The 23,828-nt window shown below is 40.6% G+C and overlaps 1 protein-coding gene across 2 annotated transcripts in view; it reads right to left on the bottom strand.

The window, feature by feature from the left end:
- Window positions 1–832: 832 nt before the first annotated feature.
- The window catches only part of LIN28B (lin-28 homolog B), an 85,729-nt gene continuing 62,733 nt past the window's right edge, over window positions 833–23,828 (bottom strand). Inside the window, exons 4-5 of one of the 2 annotated variants that reach the window (XM_017818742.1) lie at window positions 11,978–12,010; window positions 833–1,763 (exon numbers count right to left, since the gene is read on the bottom strand). In XM_017818742.1, coding sequence (XP_017674231.1) covers window positions 1,394–1,763; window positions 11,978–12,010 — 403 coding nt within the window. In that variant the 3' untranslated portion in view covers window positions 833–1,393. The remainder of the gene's footprint in view (window positions 1,764–11,977; window positions 12,011–23,828) is intronic. The other variant, XM_017818743.1, reaches the window with a different exon arrangement.

Raw genomic sequence — 23,828 nt, 5'->3', positions numbered from 1 at the left:
GGTAATTCAGAAGTTACAAATGGAAAGCGACTTGAAGTTTTGATAGGCTCCAATTCTATTAACCCTGAGCAAGGCCTGCAGCCCAGGGAGTCTCACTCTAAGGCCACCAATCTTTCTCCTCTTTAACACAGAAGTGTGTGGTCCTAGTGCACTGTGGACAAAGGCTGGTCAACAACAGCCTCCAGTTCACAAGAAGCAGATGATGCCCAGGGCTTCTGAAGAATGTGCAGGTCCCTTCACTCAGGCTGGTCTGCACACATGCTGTATCATCAGCAAGGAAGGCTGACCGAGCAATCCCAAACATCCTGATCTAAGTACCCATCAACCTTTCTTCTTAAGAAACTATTTAGCCCAGGATCTCATTAACTTTGTATTTTGTTTTGTTTAAAACTCAAACAGACAACAACAACAAAAATCCCTAGGGAGTTCTCTCCATGGCATTTCAGCAAAAAAACAAGGGAGAAGACCCTTCAAGCTGAGGGGTACTACTTGGGATCAAGAGAAATTGCTGCTGCTGCTGCTACTACTGCCACCAAGGTCCCCTAAATGTTCACAGAATAAAAAGGGCTAGACAGGATGGTATCCTGATACCACTCAAAAGGGTCTGTTTGGTAACAACTTATACATTCTCCCCTACACAACAGACATCTAAATTACAGTTACAACCACATTAACTTAACAAAACGTTTTGAGAAACCAGCACAGAAACTACACATTCATTGTCTCTTCTGGAGCTTTAAACCCCTCACCAACAACCGGTGGTGCCAATGAGAGCCATGTTGAGTCATGACACTGCCCTGCACCGGCATGGGGAAGGGTTTTGATGCTTTGTGGAGATAAAAAGAAAATAACTCAAATTGATGGCATGGGGGATGTCTTAGTATCTTTAGTACCATATGGCAGCTTTAAAATATGAAAGTATTCTTTCATTTACAAGAGAAGTAACAGTCTCAGTCTCAGTTCTGGGTGTGTTTTATCAGGTTTGGTTTATTTCTGAGTGAGATTTTTTTGGGTTTTCTTGTTTGTTTTTTGAACATGTTTGGAAACGGGTTCTAGGAATGAGTTCAGGAACGTTTGTGGATACTGTGCCTATTGCTTCACAGTAATGTCTTGTGGGAGTTGGAGAATGGTCTGATGGAAAAATATATATTTATAGGTATGTACACATACATACACGCACATGCACACTCATACACACATACAGACATAATGCACCCTGCTCAAATGTATTTTGCTTGGAGTGATTTGTCTATTAAAGAAAAAAAATATTCACAGTTACTCAACAGTAGTTAAAATTCCAGGTCAGCTACCGATAATGTAATTATTTCCCCTGTACTTGCATGAGGTAGACATCCCAAGAGGGTAAAGAAAATGGAACATTATGACAAATGTATTAAGTTTTTTTCCTTTTCTGAACAGAAGGCCCCTTTCTGTTTGGTTCTTCAGGCGATGCAGACAACTTACTCGACGAAGCTTCCTGTGGTGACCTGCCTGAGCGCTCCAAGACCTCCAACCTGCCTTCCTGAGAGTATGATGGAGACGAGTAGCCGTGCATTCCTCCTCCTTCTCTCAGGAAGGCAGAAGTGGAAGGCTGCGGTTCAGCTTCGTGTCTTCCCTGAGAACTAGTGGGTTGCTGTGAGACAGTTTTATGGGGGCAGTTAGCCACCATGTGCATGATGCTCTGACAGTAATGGCACTTCTTTGGCTGCGGAGGTAGACTACATTCTTTAGCGTGGTGGTCGAGGCCACCACAGTTGTAGCATCTAAAATGAAAGAGAGAGAGAAAGGTTATGCAATGCAGCGTCAAGCGGGAAGGTTTTCTACGGGAGTAGGCTCCGGCCCCACTAGAGGGCACCAGATCTCCAGCCATCGCCGCCCCACTGTCTCTGCTCGCCGCGGTACTTGCAGCACCGAGGGGCGGCGAGTTCGGTGTTCCAGCGCTGCCGGAGCGAAAGCCGCGGGGCGCGGAGCGGCGGCACCAGCGCCAACCCCGCTCCCGGGCCGCGCCACAGCGAAACGCGCCGCGCGGAGATGCTCGGGCTCCCGATGGACACGGTGCTTTCGGCCAGGGAATCCCAAACTAGAGGAGGGCCGCGGTGCCCTGCCACGAGCCCGGCTCTGGCTCTGTCCGAGGGCCCGGCACCTCGCCTCCTCTGGCTCAGCCAAGGCACGGCCAGGCGAGGCTCTGGCCCAAAACTTTACAGTCGGGGGCAGGGGGTCTGTAATGGCATTTACGGTTTCAACTCAAAACAAAATCAGCAAAGCCCTGGCAAGAGTCATAAAACAGCGTTTTGTTTGTTTTCTCTCAAAACTCCCAAGCCACACGGTTGTGACCCGGGGTGCCAATTTTCCAGGGGATGCGCTGCCCAGGAGCCGAGGGGTGCAGAGCCTCCTTCAGCCGCACTTCTCAAACAGGGCTGAAACCCACAAAGACTCTTCTATAAACCTTGTAAGGCAGGGGAGTCCTGAAGAAATCTCCAGCTATTCCTTATTGAATCCTTTGTAACACGCACCAGGAACGCCAGTTATTGGATTACATTATTCTAACACAAGATACAAAGAAATAATTACACGCCTTTGGCATGGTGACCTTATGTGCACCACTGAGCTTTCTATTTTGGCTATTTTTGTATGGTTTCTGTTTCTTTGTTTTATAAAACTTGCACTGAATGCATAGACATTTGATTTATAATAATCTAACATGCTACTGGAAAGAACTAAACAAATAAATAATTTTTTTTTGCTTTCCCTTAATCAACTAATTTAAAAAAATCCGACTGCACATAGGTTTAGGTTGTAGAGTCAATTTAAGGATTAAAGAAAAAGACTGTAACTATAACTAACTATATGTACAAAATAATGCAGCATGTTCTGGCTCCAGCCCACATAAAAATATTTCAAATTTTCAGATTCCCGGGAAGTTACAATGCACTGTTTCACTACTTCACCTAGTATGACGTGGTCACTACTAGTTTATCCGAAATCAAGAAGTTTAGTCCATGCAAAGCCATATGTACAGCCAGTCTTACCTACTGAACTTTACCTTGCAAAGAAATGCTATTGATAAAACCTGCATGATTTTAAAAAAGACTGCAAAATGGCTGTTAACATTTGCAAATCCACTCCAAGAAACAATCCCTGGCACCTACCTCTTCTTATCTCTTCATTACTAGTAGCAAGATACTAACTATATCTTTATTTCCACAGACAAATGAAAATACAGCACAAGTTACTCATGGCATGCTGTATGTATGCTGTCATGTCCTACAAGACTGATCTATAATTTAAACAGGTTAAATGATGAATAGAACTTCATTATCCTTTCAGAAATTATTGTAATTACATTGCTCTATCTTCCCTAAAAATGAATAAGAAACACGAAACAAGAAACCAAATCCAGTACAAAGAACTCTGCACTTCTACAACAGCGATAACATTATTTTAGGTGAACTGCTTCCATGTCACCATTGCACTGAAGTTTGATGTGATTTTTCAATGGAATTTGTCTGTCTGCGTATACTACAGACTAACCCAGGAAGAGACACACAATATAAAGCTCCCCTTGAATCACAAAGAAAATAGCATGTACAAGCCCCGTTATCACTTAGTATTGATTTCCCTAGCATAGGAAGGGAAATGACATGCTGAATATGTTGTAAAACACAAGCATACTGACCTAAGACCAAAACACCAAGCTTTTCTACAGTTAAAAAAGTAATTTGCAAGTTATTAAACAATATCTATCTGACTGCTTTTCCCCAAATCATTGCAGATATTTTCAGTTAGGTACCCCACATTTAACAGTAGCATTCGGTCTTCTTAACTGGCATTCTGCTATGTTTTCACTACAAGCATTCTAAACACCTTCTGGATAAAATAATAAGGAAGTAAGTAAAACTTGCAGTTAGAGAAACAAGAGAAGACCATCAACAAAAAAACCCTAAGTGTTTTGCTTTCTCCCATTTCAATAAATACATCTAAGAATTCACAAATGTAGTATTGATTGCAATTTAGGTGATATTACAGAATGATGTTTATTATTATCTTTATCATTGGTTTCTAGCAGTGTACTTGTCCCTGGGATAAGTATAGTATAATATGGTATAACATGGGAGTGTGCAGACATTCTGGAAATTGTGTATTTTACCTTAATTCAGAATATAGAATTTTATAGCTGTGAATGCATTTTCACTTTCTTTTTCCCCTTAATATCACACGTATTTAGAATGGTTTAAAAAAGAAAAAGTTTGAAAATAGGTTAAAGGGCCTCTGTAGCAGGGTAGGCAGTAGCCATGGACAAATCAATTTAATCAGTCACTGTGTATGCACTGTGTTATCCAATTCAGTGAACCATCTCGCCTCACCAATTGACCAAGAACCTGCTGTCAAAGCCCCTGCTTTCACTCAAGAGGCCTCCATCACCTTGCATATATATATCAACACATCCCATTTGCAAAATACTGTAATTCCCTGTATTTATTCAAATCACCACTAAAATGCTACTATAAAAGAAAACTCTTATCAGAAGAAGTTGAGATTGAACTATGATTTGGCTTTTTGGCAATGTTTTTTGCTACCAAACAACTAAAGCACCTGGCTGAAGTGTCGAATTAGAATATATATGTGCCAGTCAGGATGTGCCTGGACTTAAACAAGAGGGTGGTATTTATTCAGTTCTTTTAACTGTTTATTCATTCCTTGTCAATCATTCCTACCAGGAGAACAGATCACACCTGGCTCTGAAATGCTTTCCCTTTCAAGGGATTTACACCAAAATGGAAGTGGTCAGACACCTCAGAGCTCACAAATGGCATCATCCACACGCATTAAGGTATGGTATTAACCCTTCTGTCCCAAACACTTCAGCTCTTTGCTCCTCTCTGCTGCGTGTACTTATGTTACAACGTAATGAAACCCGATACCGTATGATATGCACATAGGAGCTTATACATTCACATCTCTATATACATAAATATATAGAACAATATACAAACTGACTCCTGCGAAGAAAACTAGTGAATTTTCATTTAACTGTGTTCTTAGAAACTCTAGACTAGCACAACCATAGCAAGTATTTCTTCACTTCAGAAGCACCACAGAAAAAAATGTATGTTAGCTTAAATACAACACAAAAGTTTATATGTAAATTACATCATGAGGTGAATAAAGCACAAGAAGCTCTTAAAAGTGCAATTTTAATAGAAGCAACTCTTACAAAGAAGCAAAAGCAAGAAGGATTGTTAAAATAGGACTGTCTTTCTCACAGTAGGCTTCCATGATTTACTAGGTAGCTTCAGGCTCAAAAAAATAATGAGATGGCAATTATCCTAACAGGGAATCCTTTCTTCACTACAGCACTGACAGGACGGTGAATCAGAATGATTTTTTTATATAAAAAAGATGAACATTTTAATAAAGGAACACATTGAGGAACCTGTCCAGCATTGTATTTCAATACTATCAAAAAGCTGTAACATTAATACCTACTAACAAAGAAAGAAGAGAGCATGTAGCAAGATTAAAGAAACACTCCTAAATTCTCTTTCATTATGGATTTGTGATTGCTCAGAACTATACATATTAAAAGAAACATGATCGAGCAAAAAGTTTATAGATTTCAACATAAGCTATATTGTATTAATTGCAATAAGCTGATGATGGAAATTCATTAGAAGTACTCAATTTCACAACCAAATGAAAATGCAAAATAAAATACTCTCTAGTTTTCAGCTTTTTTCCCCGTCCCAGCACTCAACTCCTACCTAGGAAATAAACCCCAGCTCCAGACTTTTTTAAACAACAATACCTCCACCTTGCAGATATGTTCACCACATTAACTTATCAGCTCAGCTGAGCTAAGCAGTAGGTAGGGCAAACACAACTGCTTGCTTCGTCCTGTTTTATAATGTAATTTAGATGATAATCCAATACATATGACAAGTAGAGAATAATATGTGTGGCTCCACACTATTATCTGTTGAGAGAAAAAGCTTTAAAATTACCTGGATGATTCACTTTAGGGGTGGGGGAGCAGGGAATGAAGGGTTAACACCTAACAGGGATAAGAAAGGGAGTAAAGGGGGTATAGTCAGAGGAAGACTAAAATAATTCATCAGGATATACCCCACACCAATTCCTCGTCTATTTTTCCTTTCTGAACGTTATCAGAAAACAAAAAAAGTGCTTCTTGGCTGACAATACTCCATCTAGCAACATTAATGCCTCGAAAAATGGCACATGTGCATGTGAGATGCTGTTACAATTCACTGAATGCCAACTATGAAGTTAAAGCATAAAGGAAATGTTTAAACTTGTACTTATATGTGCTGTCTTTTTTAGCCATTACTTTCACAACATACTTAAAGAAAGGCAGATGGAAAATGCAGCAGATCAACTCCTCTAAAGGGCTGTAGAGGGAGGTTAAAATATCCATGCTCTAACAGAAATATTACTCTTAGACATAACTATTTCACTCTTCAAGAGCTTCAGTGACTTGTCTAGAAGATCAGGCCATGAGGCAGTGTAAGGGGACGTTTCTTGCTACTGGATGTGAACGCTTAGAAAAGCTTAGGGCGGAATGTGCTTGCTCAGTCACCACCTGGGATGAGTGAGAAAGACCTCCAACCTCAGCAGGACTCTTTGGGGTCTTTGAGACTCTGAGGATCTGCTAACTTCAAGATGGCTTTGAGACAACTTGAAAGACCAGGTCAGATGGGACCTCTGAGCAACCTGGTCTAAGTGGAAGGTGCCCCTGCCCACGGCAGGGGGGTTGGAACTAGAGGGTCCTTAAGATTTCTTCCAACCCAAACTATTTTATGATTCTATGACAAATACATTTTAATGGATTACTTAAATATTCCAGTAACCACATCTTGGATATCAAATCTGTCGCAGCAGCACCCAAAGACTGACAGGATCACAGGTGATTGCTGCTGAACAGGCACCTCTCGTATATTACTGTATTATAAAAAGACTAAGTACTTTCACTTAATACAGGTATAATATGAAAATCCTCCTTGTGAGAAGCCTACACTTAAAAGTGAAAAAAAGCCAAAGTTTGAATATTTTTTTAGAAAAGGCCATTACCCTTAGGCCTTAAAACAGTGCAGAGACATCATCCTTTTAGAGCAAGAAATGCTGAAACGAAACATGTGGCTGCAGTCACTGTAACTTAAAATCAAGCAACAACTGCTCCTGGAAAATAAAAAAGGTTTGGTCAGTTCCTAGGGCAGTTAGCTGCAGGAGCCCCTAGCAGGGGAAGAATAGGGGAGATGTTGTGACCCCTGCACTTGGCATTGCTGACACTTCACTCCTTCATTCACCACTTTTACTGGGGGATTCCCTTGCAGGTATTGTTTTGGGAGATTCACACCCTGCTTACATGCACATAGCCAGGGTTTACAGCATTCTGTTTATCAACCTTTAATTCTTAAGCTGTAGCTGAATGCAGGAGAGAATACAAGTAACTTTGAAAACACTTTAATAAGGTATTGGTATTCAAAACAGTGAATACTGAAATACTACTGAAAAAATCATTTAAGATCAAGTGAAACTATCTTGTTAAATAAACTAGAGAATGGAACATTTACCATCTTCATCAGAGCATTTATGGTGTGTCCACCAAGCAGGCTCACATCAAGGCAGAAGACTTCACTAACGCCCCCACATTTACCATTCCATGGGGGAAAAAAAAGATCAGTTTAATTTTAAAATTGCAATTATTTTTATCCAAGAATGTTGTAAAACGGAGTATTACCAATTCAGAAAATGGCACTTCGGTGCCACATTTAGATTTGTGTTGGTCCTGTGAGTAGTTGCTACTCTTTACCCCTCCGTCATGCAAAACACTGTGCAGAGGCGACATGCTGGGAAAGTTAATTGCAGACTGGTGTTCTTCAGTAAAATTCAGTTAGAAAATTTCCTGTGCTTTACTAGCTTTTTGAGATATATAACAGAAATATAATTTAAAAAAAGTTGATCTCCTAAAGAAATAAAGATGAACTAAAATAAAAATGCTCATCTATTTATCCTGCAAATCTTACAACTCATGATAATGTACCAGAGGTCCAAGACTCTCAATTTTGTGAGAAAAACAAGGTCCCTCCATTTTTTAAGCTTGCCTTCTTTCATCTTACAGATAGCCCCAGCACGCTGACACAAACTCACGGTCTGCAAGGCTTCCAATGACACGCGGTGGAATATTGATGATGTTTACTCTTGTTACAAATAAATAAATAAAAATGGTCTGTTGTAAACTCATCAGATCGACTAGTTTTCTGTGGATAGTTCTAAATCAATCTATTTTCCCCAGTGTATCGCAGAAGTAATATCAATAGGTTACGGTCTTTTGTTGCTTGCGTTTCCCCTCCCCCTCCCCCCCAACAAAGAAGCTGACAAACAACATGGGGCATTTGCCTGATAAATCAGGCCTGTCAGGATGCAATTTAGCTTCAGTTTGTGAGGAAATAAAATTGTTTAAAATCTGCTAATACAATTTTACTGGAAGGTGGGTTTTTTTCTTGGCTTTTTGTTTTTCTTTTTTAGAACCAAGAACAACAATGAAACAGAGAGGTGGTTCAAAATGCACAAAATGCAGTCTTTTTTTCTCCATAAAAATGGAAAGGACTGCAACAGCACCGCTTAAAAAAAATAACTTCAACAATGTCGTTTCCATTCTTTCTTCCTTTCCACAAAACTTACCTCTACTATCCACTCAGCCTTCTTTACAGGCATGGAGGAAAATTATTTTTCACAAATTAGGAAATGCATCTTCACAGAGGAATGCTTTGGATGTACTTTCATTTATTACAACAAAAGTGTTTTCTTTGTATTAAGAGCTAAAACCTCCTGAATTAACAATTTACAAAGTGAAGTCTTTTTTCGTAAATAACATGAAAGATGGTTTTGCTCTAATAAAGTATAGAAAGAATGCGTATATTTTAATGGCTTTAACCCATCCAGATAAAGATCAGCAACGGGTTAAGGAAGTTATGTTTTAAACTGTCATATATCATGCATTTCCAACATGAAAGGTTATACCATGATTTCAAGTGAGTCTACTACTGTAATCTCTTTGCACAATAAAAACACACACACAAATATTCTCAACTACAGATTTGCCTTGTAAGCCTCAGTTTCTGTGGGAATAATAATAGAAAATGGTTTTTAAATTAAAACAGCTCTTTATGCAATAGTTTTTTTAAATGTAAGTATTTTCCATATTTCATGTTGGTGGAAAGGCTGCCCAAGGTCTGCTCTGGGTATTGCTCCAATGTGTACCCACATCTGCAGCCTACTGCCAGAGTCAGCTGGGGTGCAGCGCTGGGCAGGTGTGGGAGTGGCCAGAACTAAGCAGACCTTGGCTGCCTGCGTCTGAAAGCACTGCTCGGTGCCCCTGTTTACAGAAGCATAGTTCAGTAACACTAGAAGCCTTCACAGAGGTGGCTTGAGCCTCCTGGCCATGTGGATAAGGATGCACGCTGCATAAAACCGGCTCAACTCTTTCTGGGTCAGTGAGATGCTGTTCATGAGCTAAGAGGCATGCCTGACCTTATCTGCCTCTCAGCAGAGCTGGTTCCAGGGTTTCTACATCCACTGATCAGTTAATCCACAGATGAGATAAAAGGGCAGTAGGTAACTGGGAATCAGTTGTTAAAAACTGCCATTTCCCTTTTGGTCCTTATTTTATCACTAACATTAGCAGCAAATACAAGGAATGCCAACTCCTCTCAACAGCTGGAAACAGCAAATGGCATCCTGGCAGTAGGCTGGAGCACTGAAGCAAGTAGTGGTAAAGAAAGAAGAGGAAGAGGAAGGCTATTCTGGAAGTTCAAAACATATTCTTCTTCCCCAAATACCAGTTGAGAGTCATATGACTTTAGGTATCACATATAAGTCAGTATCATTCACAAGGTCTCAGAAATATCTGGTGACAGGAGCATGGAATGACTTAGATAATAGCCTTGAAATGGATTCTCCCATTACATTCACTGAATTAGATGACTTGCATGAATGTAGGCTTCACAAGTGTTAAGGACTGCAGGATTTGACCAGAAGCTCACATTTTCATTTAAGTCTTCAGAAATAAAGGGATGGTTACTGTCTGACACACTCTCTATGAGGAGGCCATGCCAGCTATCTCTATAGGGGTTCCTTCCAAAGCTCGTGACATTGATAAAGTCATGTCACATGAATTACACGGAGGGCTTCCTTTCCCAACTGTGTAACAAAAGGACATCAAATGTGGTGGTTGGTTTCCCGTGAAATAGCACCTATAAGTTCACACATTCAATACCCGCAAGAACAATTAAATCATTCAGATGCTCTATAGCCACATTTTACTGGTAAGGAAATTCTACATCACTCCGATGCACTGACTGAGAAAGAAAGCAGTCACTTCCTAATTCAGTTTTCTGAATTGGCATCTTAAGATGCCTAAAATGGATTAGCTTCATATATTGACATTATTACTAAATGGCTGTGCTAAGCATTTTCTGTAACACATTTTTAAGAGGCTTTCAGCATCTTAAAAGAAAAAATTATTTTGAAACTTTTCACATCAACATGCAGAAGCAACAGTAAAGCGTGAAAAGAGGATTTCGGCTGCAACAGGATTAAGCCTTATATGTTAAAGCTTTTAATTCCCACCTGAGGCAGGTATTTCTGTTGTCCCACACTGCCTGATCCCTGTGAATTATAAGAGAATTAATGCCATTTTCTACTATTCTGCCCTGTCTCACCACCAGATTTATCCATATTATTAATTCTTGCTATAATTGTGTACATAAAAATTAAAAGCACATCTGTACATATAAAAACACTGTTAACTGAAAATTTGGCATTTCCTTTTTCTTAGTTTGGCCTCAGGACAACAAATCTTATGCACAGGTTTAATACTTATTTCTCTGAATTCTATTAATTCTGTGTAGAATTAAAAATAACAGAACATAACTGAAAAAGTTTCCCCATGTGTGGTTAACAAGATCACTTTAACCCTCTTGGCTGGAATTATGTAGATTAAAAGATATTACTTCAGTAAAATTATAACAATGAGGTCAATAGAAGTTTTTTAAAATATTGCATGTTCCCAGAAACAGAGCATCTGAATGTTCTGATCACATGGGTATACATCCAGAGCAATTTTGATGACTTCACTGAGCTTATTATCTGTTAACTTTAATGGTGTAACAGAGAAAAGAATTTCCCACTGTGTATGAATACAGAAAAGTCACAGTGCAGTAGCCAAGGCTGGTTGCACAGGTCAGGCTGATACAAGCTGTGAGGCAACGCAGCAATGCAGGTTGAAGCTCCTCAGTTCCACCTGGAAATCTGTGTTTGCTGGTTGATGTAACATTTGAAAGCAGAACACAGCATAAATCACAAAGTTTAAAAAAGAAAACTGAAGAATTATGGCCAGGGTAGAGGAGTAGTGAACACAGGAGCCAACCTGATAATTCTTGAGGAGCTCAGCTGTAAGTCAGAGCACTGAGTTGCTGGCTGTCCAGTATAAATTCCCAGCTGACACAAAACACAGACAGCAAGTAAAATTTGGGGGTTGAGGTTGTTGGTAGCACCTAAACATCAAATCTATGAACCAAATGCCTTCTGTGAGGTTGTAAATAGTCATACCTGAACAGTTTTAGCCATAGCAGACAAGGGACTAGACTTTTAGAAGTCTGTCACTTCCTAAACTATTCCTGTATACTTCCAGAAACAAACCAATTGTTTATTTATTAAATGAACCTCACTCTTGAAAACCTAAAGGACAGAAAGCTTTGCTCCTAAAATCAAGATCCCTTTGGCCCTCCTCCTTACGAACCTCCTATTATAAATATCCAAAATACCTAGAAATACACAATTCCACATAACCACAGAGTAGAGGGAGACTGTGTCCCCCACCCAGGAGACACAAATTTCCCTCACAAAAAGTCTCATCCTACCCAGGCTCAGAAGCTGGTGATGCAGAGTGTGGCATTACCTTCTTTCTCTGTCACAGGCAGCCTGCGTAACTCTGTTAGGTATAATCAAAGGTTTACAGGTATTTAAATACATAACTCCCACTGACTTCAGAGGCAAGCAAGGTCCTCATAACTCTGAGGATCCGAGTCTGTGCCCCTCGAGATTATATCTGGTAAACCAAGGAAACAAAAAACAATTTACAACAGAGTATAACCGTATGGTGATCAGGCCACAAACTGCCATTCACTGAAATAGTGCAGGAATCAAGCACATCCTGGACAATGCATAAAATACCTGATTTTGAAACTGATTTCTTTGTTATAGCTCTTTCACTGCTATTCAACTATTGGCACGAAAAGTCACAGACAAGTTGTGAAGAGTAATTTCAATTACATCCACAATCCAAACATTACAGAGAAAATGAGGGCTATCGTGAGCTTAATTGGACTTCACATAAATACCGAAAAGCCCTCCCCGTGTACTTTTCATTTCCTGTTGGCAGGAAGCACAAATTTGAGAATGAGATGAAGAAAACACACACCTTCTACGTGATGCAAAAATCTGAATTAGAATGTACTCAATAAACTATCGTGCTTAGCTTTCATTCCAGTTTCCTGCAGAACTTTGCACAGTGAGCACCACAGCTGCTTGCTGTCTTGGCAGCATCAGAGACAGCTTCTGGGGTGCCCTTCTATTTTCATACTCCGTACTGTGAAACAAGCCAGCAACAGTATGCTGTGCCAGGCAGAGTGCAGTGAACTGTCAGCGATCCTGCTTGAATGCTGCAACCCATCCAGAACCCTAAGCAGCGACCAGGACTCCAGCTCAACTATTTTACATTTCATTCATAGCTTTTCCTTGGGTAATGTAAAAATAAATGGAAGTTAATTACAAAGTAAACAGCCCCCTTTCCAAGGACAATACTTCAAAAGGCATATGATCTGCCTTCAAAAACTCCTAAGGATGATTCATGTGATGATCCGTGCAGTAACTAAAATGCTAGCTAATTCTCAAAGGAAAATATTTCAGTTAATTAATTTACTTTTTTTTTTCAATTTGTAGCATTTGTTTAGTTTGATTCATATCACATCTCCAGTTTTGAGGCAAAATCATAAATCATTGCATTGGCACAACTGTGGGTGTGATAAACACTATCAGGAAGTGGGAGGGAGTAGATTAAGCAGTGAAATTCCCACTGTCCTCAAATGCTCTTACCAGAGGAACTACACTGTGGAGTGGCACTTACCCCTGGTCACAGCATATATGTGGCCTTCACACAAATCTGTGGCCTTCACACAAATCTATACCAGATTTCTACCTGGTTTCATGAATTTGTCAATCATAATATTCCATTTGCCTGATCTGCACCAGTAGGTATGTATATGTGAAGGGTGGATGAAGTCCAGGCATTCCAAGTCCAGGCACAAGATGCAGATGTTGAACTTAGTTTTGTGTGGCTTTGGCTGAATTCCCCTTCAATTAGAGACAACGAGCTGGAAAAGAACTAACAAAAAGTAACTGAGTTGTGTGCTTTGAGTTAAATACACGCTAAATATAGCACATGAGATGCATAATATCCCTACTCTAAAGAAATATGTTTTTACACCATTCTTTTACATTTTCCCCATAAATCAACCATCCCTGTTTCACGTTAACTAATGCTTTTTTTGTGAAATTTCCCTCCCTATGCTATGAACACACAGCATAGCTGGGGCATTTCTCAGTTTATGCTCATGCAAGTTGCAGTTGGACATACACTCATACATGCAGTTGGACAATTTCCCTTCCACCTCCTTCACGGGTTCTGCCTTGCTGCATTATTCTTCATCTTCCTGCCACTGCAGTGCTTGGTGTGGAAGCATTACACCTGTCAGGGCTCAGCAAGAATAGCTCTCTGACTTATCTGAGGCTATTGTTAAGGTAGGGCTTGAGTCAAAAGCTGCTGCTCATCGAAGGAGAGCGGACTGGTAGCTAAAAATGAAGAGGAGAAGGGAATGTCAATGGTTTGTCACTAATTAGTCATGAGATGACTTCTCAGCTCCATTTATTTTGCCTGTAGTTACCTCAAATGCAGTGGGCAGGAAGTCTTTGAGAAGAGTTCAGGAAATTTGACATGCCTGTCAAATGGCATCTTACAATAATCATGGTTATGATTACAGGACCGCTGCATGCAGTCAGAAACTAAGGTGTCATGCTTAAGGATATTTCTGCTTTCGTCAGAGAGATGAAAAGGTAGCACTGAGGGGCCGTGAGGATGGGTTAGAGAGCTGGACAACAGAGTAAGAAGAGGCATAAACAAGCACAGAGCCATCCACACCAACTCCCATATTAATGGCACATAACAGAGACCGTCATCAGAGACACTGGCTCACTTGCCAGAAAACCCTGGGAGGCACAAAGCAACTGCAGGGCTGTTCAACACTGGTGAGACTGATGCTAACCTTCTGAGAGCATGCTGAAGAGGAAGTGTGTCCCATCACAGCAGTACTGCACAGCTCACCAAGGAGGAAGCTCAGCATGGCATTATGCTTGCTAAAGGCCTTCCTACACAAGACTACTGATGTTGCTAGGATAACTGCAAGTCAACAATGTCTGCTGGTTTTATGGTATGCAAGTTTAATTCTTTAACTTTAGGAGGAGTATGAAGTTCTGCTCTGCTATTGAACTTACAATTTATGGTCAAAGGCAACCAGGATGGCTAGGTTTCTTGTAGGATTCATCATCCAGGGCAACACTTGTCCTGCTCCGAGGAATGCCTTGAATACCTCTTCAGTAACAATAGGTATATCCTCTCTCTGTAAATCACCTTAGATTTTTATCACAGATTTAACTGCTCAAATGTGTGTCTTATAGATCATAAAGCAGTGTCACAATTGAATTATCAACTTTGATACTCATTCAGTAACAATTTAATTTTTCTTCAAGAATGGGACACTCTATAGGACTCTTGGGTTCCCTTGAAACATCTCAAAGCCAAGACAAAGAACATGATTTCTGCAAAATGCTGTGATAATCCAATGCCTTGTATGAATCAATGGCACAGAAATTAACAGACCAACATACCTGTTGATACATCACTCTCTCTCTACAGCAGTGTTTTAAAGGTCATTATTTGCCATGGTTAACTATCTAAGTATTTTGGTGGCTCTGAAAGCAGAATGCTTTACAACAGAATACATTTACACGTATCAATATCCTCTTTAGCTTAAAAGCGTATTGGAGTTTTGAGTTTACCATACCAGAAATGCTGGTGGCAACATTTCTCAGGTCTCTAATAACTTCTGCTGTTAGCTGCTTCTAGCTGCTAATATTATTGTGTCCTTAGATTATTTTGAGCAAACAATACTTGACTGCAATTCTAATTTGTCATTAGGATTTTTTTTTCTAAATTATTTAGCCAAAAATATCTAAATGCTACTCCTCTGTATCTTTCAAAGAACATCAATACCAAATGTACTTACCACAGATCTTAGGCAACCCTTGACGCATGCGTTTAGAGTGGTGCTCCCTTCAGTCTGGCTCCAAAGTTAAAGCATCTGAAGTGTAAATTGTGTGTGACACAGCCAAGGAAACCCACTTTACTTTAACCTTGTTAATGGCGAGCCAGATGGAACTGCTGAGGCCACCCATTGTTCGGGTTTGCATTTTTGTGTAATGCCATGGTGTAGGTCTGTAGGGCCTCATGAATTCCTCTCCTCTGAATATATACTGTGCCGTTGAAGGCATTGAAAGGATCAAGCTCTGCTCTGAGAGCAGCTGGCTTTGTATTTTTTAATGGTTGTTAGCAGCAGCAGCAGGTCCATTCTACTCCCCTATTCTCCCCGTGCCCTTCTTAAAATCCTGATCTGTCGGTTCTTGAGGGAAACCAAACCCTAACTCTGACCTATGTAGCAGATCATACATTACCTCAGGTTCACTGCCCCAAATATTCACCAAAAGTCTGATTCTCCCTCTCTTACAGCCTGAGACCCTGCCCCAGCAGTTCTTAGTCACACATATAATCACCACTGACTTTATCAATACTCAGGTTATAATTTCTTTCCTACCAAAGCCAGGTAACACGTGACTGCGTAATTTTTGTTCACGATCATCGTCTTCTGAAAATTTGATCAAATTTCCCTATCTTGACCCCTTTAGTGCCCTTAGGATGAAAATGGAAGCAAGAAGAGTTTCAGTAAAGACAGACCGCAGGAGAGGACTCAGACTGAGAAATAATGGGATGCTTCCAAGTTGTTACAGTCCAAGACCCATTTGTACCGTGCTTGTGATGTAGCAGATGATGCCTCACAATGCCTGTGCCATGATGCAGCATCGTTCCAGTTGTGGTGCAAGATATTGTAATTTTGGGAGAGGAGAGTACTGTTCTCCCGGTCTACTCCAGCTGTGGTACGTGCTGTTCTGAACAGGATGAGAAAAGCACAAAGCTATCCCTCCAGCCCTTCCTCTCCAATGGGCTGGCCATCAGGAAACCAAACCGCACCTCAAAAAAAAGGAGGCTGCAGCCAGAAATTACTGAATTGTACCATCAAGCACCAAACAGTGTGTCTCTCTTTTTGCCAGAGAACTTTGACATACTGGCTCCTGAAAACAGTGCAGTTGCATAACTTGTAATGGTATTAGGGGGGTGCTGCAAACAGTTACTTTGCAACACTGAGGGTGATCAGGCTATTAAAAGAGCTTAGAAGCCATAATCAATACTTTAGAGCAAATTCCCTGACCTGTTCAAAGTGACTTGCTTTTGCACTACACTGGCTGAGTGAGGAAGGGGAGAAAATCCCACTACCAGATCCGACATGCTACTTATTGAAATATATTATATCCCTGCCATTCCCAGCTGGTTTGTGCATCTTTAGGAAGAGAAGTCATCAAGCATCTGAAGCTTAGCAGCACTGAGCCTGCTCTAGCACAAACTGGAGTAAGGTGTCAAGTACCTGACAGTTTCTGTTATCTTCTTTCCCCAAACTGCTCTAGATCTGTCAGGAAGAGCAGCTTCCACCATCCTACATGATCCCCAAACTCAGAAAAGTGCCAGTCAAACGCCTTCCTGGGGTTCCTACGGCCTGACAGAAAAGCTTTGGGGCAACCATGGCTGGCTGCAAAAGGGGAAGACCAATCAACCCAAATGTTCCCCAATGACCAAGGGGAACCACAGCAGACATACCAACAGGAAAGGCAGGACATGATAATCTCTGCTTTCCCCCACAAATGTCAAGTTTAAATTCTGTCCATCACTCTTTTACATAAACAGTAGGGTGCAACTTAGGAAAGTTATTTTTAACTTGAATATTTCTTTAATTTGGTTGTCCTTAAAGACTGCCTAGATGGTATGAGGTGGCTCAGTGGGAGACGCTGCACAAAGCACAGCACTTTTATACTCACTGTGTTGTTAAAAACATTTCTAATTCCAAATAACAAATTATAGGGGAGCATGGGGAGGTTAAAACGAAGTGAAGCTCTTGGGCTCAGTAAACTATCTTTTATCAATTTCAGAGTTCATGTGGTAGCCCTTCTTTTAACTGATAAATTTTCCTTGCACATTGTAACAGATCCTTTTTGAAGATAAGACTACTTTTAGTACATTTTCATCATCTAAGAAAATAATCTAATTAATAAAATACCATACAAGGTACAATAATAAAAATAAAGCACAATTTGCAACTGATAAACTAACATTGCACTTCATCCACTTCTTATAATTTTCCCATGTCTTTCCAGGATACAAGGCTGTCATACATATTTTGAGATTGGACTGGATTGATTGCCATTGCCTGCAGTTCTTATGTCCTTTTTTCATGAGCATTCTTTAGTCCTAAGTCCATATCCCAAAGTAAAAGCTGTTAATAACCCTGGACTGATGTGACGCTCAGTACTTTAGCACCCTAGGATGGAGATTATACGCCCCCCTTGATTTCAGCATGTTAAGCTTCCTTGAAGCTTTGTTTCTTTCAGAGGCAGCTGTCTGCATTTCCATACCTTACCCTGCCTCTTGCCACCAGTTTAAATCACATACGTATCAGTTAGAAAAAATAGCTGCAAAATTATTTTTCCTATGAAGCCTTGTAGGATTAATTAGTTCAGCTAGTAACTTTCCTCCAATGATGACGATAAGAAGAAAACCATGAGCCATCTTATATAAAGGGAAGTCATCAATAAATCAGGACTTTTGTTGCCAGTACCACACTGTGTACAAAAGGAACACTGAATAACATTAATATCACTGTAGAGCTTTACCATAAATTAATATCTTAAAAATGAACTGACTGTTTGTTCGTTTTTTTATGACACCTGTTTAATTTTCTTGGTAACTGAGGGTGATTGAAAGATCTGCAGTAAAACTAATTTGCTATCTCGACACTGCAAAATAATTTTATAACTTACTTTTATACTTGATCAGCATTTATGAATGCTTTAAAAACTCACTGATTCCTAGAAAAGACTAGAAAAATATGCATATCTGGAAATATCAGGGAATATATGTTTTCCTTTTTTTGGAAGCCTGGAAAACACAACATTGAGCAGTTTGTATACTGAATTTTACAAAGTTACTGACACTTAGGTCTACCTTTCAGCATTACAGTACTACTAACTTTAAGTGCCGATTTTATATAACCATCCCATTTAGTGAGAAAATTTCCTGTGAAGAACTGTCATTAAGAAATGTGAAACAGTAACTTCTTGCGTATGACATAAAAACACTCTATAATTGATGCATGTGGTAAAATCAGATGGAAAGAATATGGTTTCTGCTACTGTATATGAAGTTTATGTTAGTCTTTAGCTTGTCACAGAGAAAGCAGGCTATAATTTTAGTACATTTAAGTTCCAAAGCAAAACTCTGAGACTGTAGCACACTTAATATGATTGATGTGAAATAGCAAAACACTACAACAGGAAATGCTAGTTTTAGTACATATTGCCAATTGTCTTCACATCATTCACAGCACTTCACACTAATGCAACAGAAGCAAGAAAAAAATTAAACAGATTGCTTAGCAGAAGCTGGCAGGGAAGGAAGAGAGCTGAGATGACACCACAAGCTGACTCCTCCAAGCCTATTGCTTGCATTTTGCAAGTTTTGAGGAGCAGCTGCGGCAAGGCAGGAAGGGGACTGAGAAATGACCACTGCATACATGCTGCTCTGCTATACTAAAACTAGAAGTTAACACTGAATTGAGCCTAATCACTGCATCTTTGAAAGGCTGCTCTCCAACCCCACAGGGATGTCAGGCACAGAGCTGAGGAATGCTGCTTACCTTCCCAGTCAGTCACCAACTTTCTAATACTGTACAGTTTCATAGACAAGTTAATGGTGTTGTGGCACCAAAGCATCTAAAATAGGTATGATTGCTTTTCGCATCCTGTTTTCTTTCCCTGGCCAGGGAAACCACAAGCTGCAGCCCTGTGAAAACCACAGACTCTTGTTCTTCTGGGGAACTGTGTGCAGCGGGATCTGATACTTCAGATCTGCCTGGCAGTCCGACAGCAGAAGCTCAAATAGAAAAGACCTTGCCTGGCACATTCCCCAAACTCTCTGCGAGGTCTTGCTGATGCCTAATTACACCTCTGGCCTTTTGGAGGCCAAACCCAACTCCCTGCTGGGTTTTGTGTTCCTGACACTTTCCTCCTGTGAACCCCGCTGGCTCTTAAATCACCACCTGCCACCAGTGAGGGCAGACTTTGTATCACGCTTACTACAAGGTCCAAAAAGCTGCCGCCACGTTGCAGGGAATGTCTCTGCCACATTGAGCAGAGAGCACAACATGTTTCATGCAGAGCTGCCAGTAGGGTTTCTTACTCCAGATAAACCCACCAAATACAGAGCTGTTACCAAGAGTCATCCCCCACTCTGTCACCTCTCTATCCATTTGCTTCTCAGTACCTTTTTTTGCTGCAGGAGTAGTTTTTTCTCAGTTAAAACTCCCTGAACTGTTTCTCTGTGGAATTAGATCAGCACCAGTGACCCTGTGGGGAGAGGACCACAATGCTGGTTGGGGGTCCAGGGGGGGCACAGCCCCCCATATTTTGAAGCTGTACCCTGACAGAGACCTGATTTCAGAGTCAGGTAGCAGCATCCATTTCTTTTAAAGTTACAGTTTCCCTGCAGGAAAAAATAGTAAATAGGGACTCAGTCTGTTAACGCTGTCCAGAACCTAGGAGATTCCCATTTCTTCAGCTTGTATAGCACAGTGCAGAAAAATCAACAACAGCTAAAAACACTCATATGCTTTATACTTCAACCTAGAGCAGCACTGCTTTCTGAAATTTAAATTCTTTTCAATGGTACCTCTCTAACACGCTGAAAGGCATTATTTGTCAGTCATACACACAAAAAATATCTGTTAGATTGTGAAACACAGTTCTGGCTCCAGAATTTTGCTGCAACTGGTGGGGAGAGTTTTGTTAACCAGACATAGTTAAACACTAGCTGTGTGTCCCCAGAGAGTTTCAGCATGTAACAAGTAAAGCCCCAAAACCCATCTATGTATTTACGGACACAGGCAGGAGATACAGAACCAGTTGCTGGAAGTTTATACTCTAGATATTCTGTATCTATGATTTACAAGCACATACAAAGGAAAAAGAAATCTCAGGATGTTCAATGCCTACAATAACCTAGATGTACTCATTTACTGCACATTTACGAACACTTATGGATGCAAAAAAATTTTAAGTTAACTCGCAAATATGAAGGAATCTGTCTTGAATCCCCCTAGAGAATGAGTATGGCCTTGGGTTGGTCAAGGCCATATCTGTAGCTTCTCCATTTTTGACTTTCTTCCAGAGAGGCTTTTTTCCCTTGAAGAAAGAGACTGCAGCATATGCAGAATTAACTTACTGGTACATTCTGCCAAACAGGTCTCTAGGGCTGTGTCTATTCCAGCATCCTCAGGAGAATACTCCTGGCCATGTTGCTTGATCTCAGCAGTCTCAGCCTGTGGGTGTGTTTAGCAGTGTCATGAGTGCTGCCTGTCTGAAAACCAAGCGGAGAAATTTTACAAGTGTCTGTCTTTTCTCAGAGAGCACCGTGCAGCCCATCCACTCCCAGGAGGGGCCACCCTGGACTCCAGCCACAGCACACCCACAGCCAGGGAGCCTGGCTGTCAGTGCTAAGCCACTGCCCCACCAGATTCCAGTGCAGTTGGAATGAAGCTGTGGCACATGCCTTCATTTGTGCTGGCTTTCACAGATAATACACATCCCAGGAACAGTGTCTGGGGCCCCTGGGCAGGTGCAACAGAGTGAATACCCAACCTGCCCTGGCAAAGAGCTGTACCCCAGCCAAGCAGAGCCCTGCCGAGCCATGCACCCTGGACCACAAGTGCAAAGCACTCAGCTACAATCTATGCTGTTCTCTGTCTCTTGATCAGCTTGCAGCTGATCCATATTTGGTATTCCACTTCCTCTGAATCACGTGATATATGCACTTTAAAGCTTCTCTATTACTCACCTTTTCCTGAGGGGAAAATAGGCTCAAAAGGAAAGTGAGCACTACAGCCTGGCTGATTCAGGGCAAAAGTATGCTGAAGACCTGTCTGCAGGCACTGGTAATCATCAGTCCACAGAAAGCATCAGGTCAGAAGCAGCCCTGCCTCCATCTGCCATGAAGAGGTGAATGCTGCTCACCTGCCACTTCTTATTCAGTCAGCCCCAGTCCCACAAACTACCTAGTTCATAACCAGCAATCCCTTTCACCAAATTTCCTTCCCATCTCACGTTCATCTCACCCCCACCTTCACTTCAGTCCTGATTCTGCTTCTATTTGTCACTTTTAGCTTTTACATACCAGTAGGAATGTACCATTTCAGAGGTCACAGCTGGCTACTTCATAGAAATAAGGATTTTTAAACTGACGAACTATCATTTAATAAACCAGTGCCTTTTTTAAAAAAAACCCCACCGTATTTGTTTTAAATAATAGTAATAAAAAAGACACATAAGCCTGTCTCTGTGGAATGTTTGGTTTTTTTAACTAAATGAGAATCCGCTTTAAGAAAACATTTCCAAGTTTAATGAAAAAGGATTTATATGCCACGCACAAACTGCAGTGCTCTACAACGTAACATAATATGCAAGCTTAAGCAAATTTACCACCTGCTACCATAGAAGGGGAACATGGTGGTATCCCATTCACAACACAGCATCTCATTATAGCAGTCAGATGTTTCACTACAGTGATTAGTGTGAATATGCATACAGTGTCACAATTAATTTCCAGTACTAATACCACCTTCCTATACTTATTCACTTACAGTCTCAAAAAGAATCTGTAATGCAAGAATTTTTTGCAGGTTTATGAAAACTCTCAACTGACCTTCTTACATGGGCAAATTGTAGATGATAAAAGGGCACGTCATGACATTGTTATTCTGTTGTTATTTGGCCTAATGAGAACAAGCTAACACAGCTACATTGGTACAGCTTCATTTTGTCTAATACCTCATACTGCAAAAGGGAAATACGTAAAACAATGCACTCTAGGATGTGCCATCAAAGACAACCAGGTGAAAGGAGCACATGCGGTGGCCACACTGACTACACAGACACAGATAGGGGACTGTTGGCTGGTTAGAGGAAGATATCCTACCAAAGTAGAGCATGAAGCATCTTTTAGGAGAAGCCAGTCAAACACAGCATCTTAGCTACCAGCAACTGCAACAAACTAAACTGAGGTACAAAGCCAGGATTCTTCACATTCCACAGTGTCACTTCATTACATAACTACTTGGCCATATTGATCAACATCACTGGTCTACTCTGGCCTCCAATGGGGAGGTCTGGAGACACACCATCTATAACGCTGCTGCTTCCTTTGAGAATGCACACAGGATCACTCTCGAGGAGAAAAGACAATGCAGAAAGAATCGTGTCTTGCCGATACCACCTAAGGAGTCTTTCTGCTGTGCCTTTTGCAACTGGATGTGCGTAGAGCCCTTCCCAAATCTTCGTTCCTGAAGCCTAGCCATGATGACTTGTACCAAGCTCACCTGGCTGAAGCTGGGCAGAGAGAGAGGATCACTGTCACCATAAGAAAGAAGCATTAATAGTTCCTGTTAATTTTACCCCACAATTATAAATGATTTTTGGTGGGGGATTTTTTGTGATTGAGGAGGTCACCAACATATACTGAACCGATCTCTTATTAAGTCATCTTCCTTTTGGTACCCACTTTCTTCAAGGCAGCTGAGGCAACCTTTCATAAATCTTTTGTATACACATTTACACATATACTATATATGTATATAAAATACATGTATACAACAATTTAATATTTTTTTCTCCTGACAATTAAGGTCAATCTTCTATTAAAATCATCTTAACATTATACTAGTGTAAAGACTTATTATTATGACAAATTCAAAAGCTTTCAAATTTGACTCATTCATATTTTATGCAAGAATTAAGCAAGAAATATGGGTCATTAAGAAAAATTACACAGAACAGCTTAGATATATCACTATATACTTATGAAGATTTTAGGGATAGCTATCACCTGAAGGATCTCATAGACATTCACATTCACCTGGCAGCTGGAAACAACTACAGCCACTACTTACAGAGAAAACCAATATGCTTTTTTTGCTGGCTTCTCACTCAAATTGGCAGCTAGAAACACGTGAGGAACACATACCCCAATAGTCCCTTAAACAAAAAAGGCTACCAATAATCAGATTTCTGAAACTCTCTGAACTCAACTGCATTACTACAAAAGGTATTTTCTGATGAGTTCTTATTTTGAAAAGGAGGGGGGCAGTGCAGGCTAAACCCTAGAAAGCAAAGCAGAAGTAATAATCTCTTTATGGCAGTTCACAGTAAGGAAGTGACTCAGCTGAGGCAAATTAGAGCACATTTGGAGACACTGATTTCAAGAG

The sequence above is a fragment of the Lepidothrix coronata genome, unplaced genomic scaffold, assembly GCF_001604755.1.
Source record: "Lepidothrix coronata isolate B3197 unplaced genomic scaffold, Lepidothrix_coronata-1.0 Scaffold70, whole genome shotgun sequence".
NCBI lineage: Eukaryota > Metazoa > Chordata > Aves > Passeriformes > Pipridae > Lepidothrix > Lepidothrix coronata.
The sequence above is the reverse complement of the archived record's forward strand: the minus strand, read 5'-3'. Positions and strand labels throughout refer to the sequence as shown.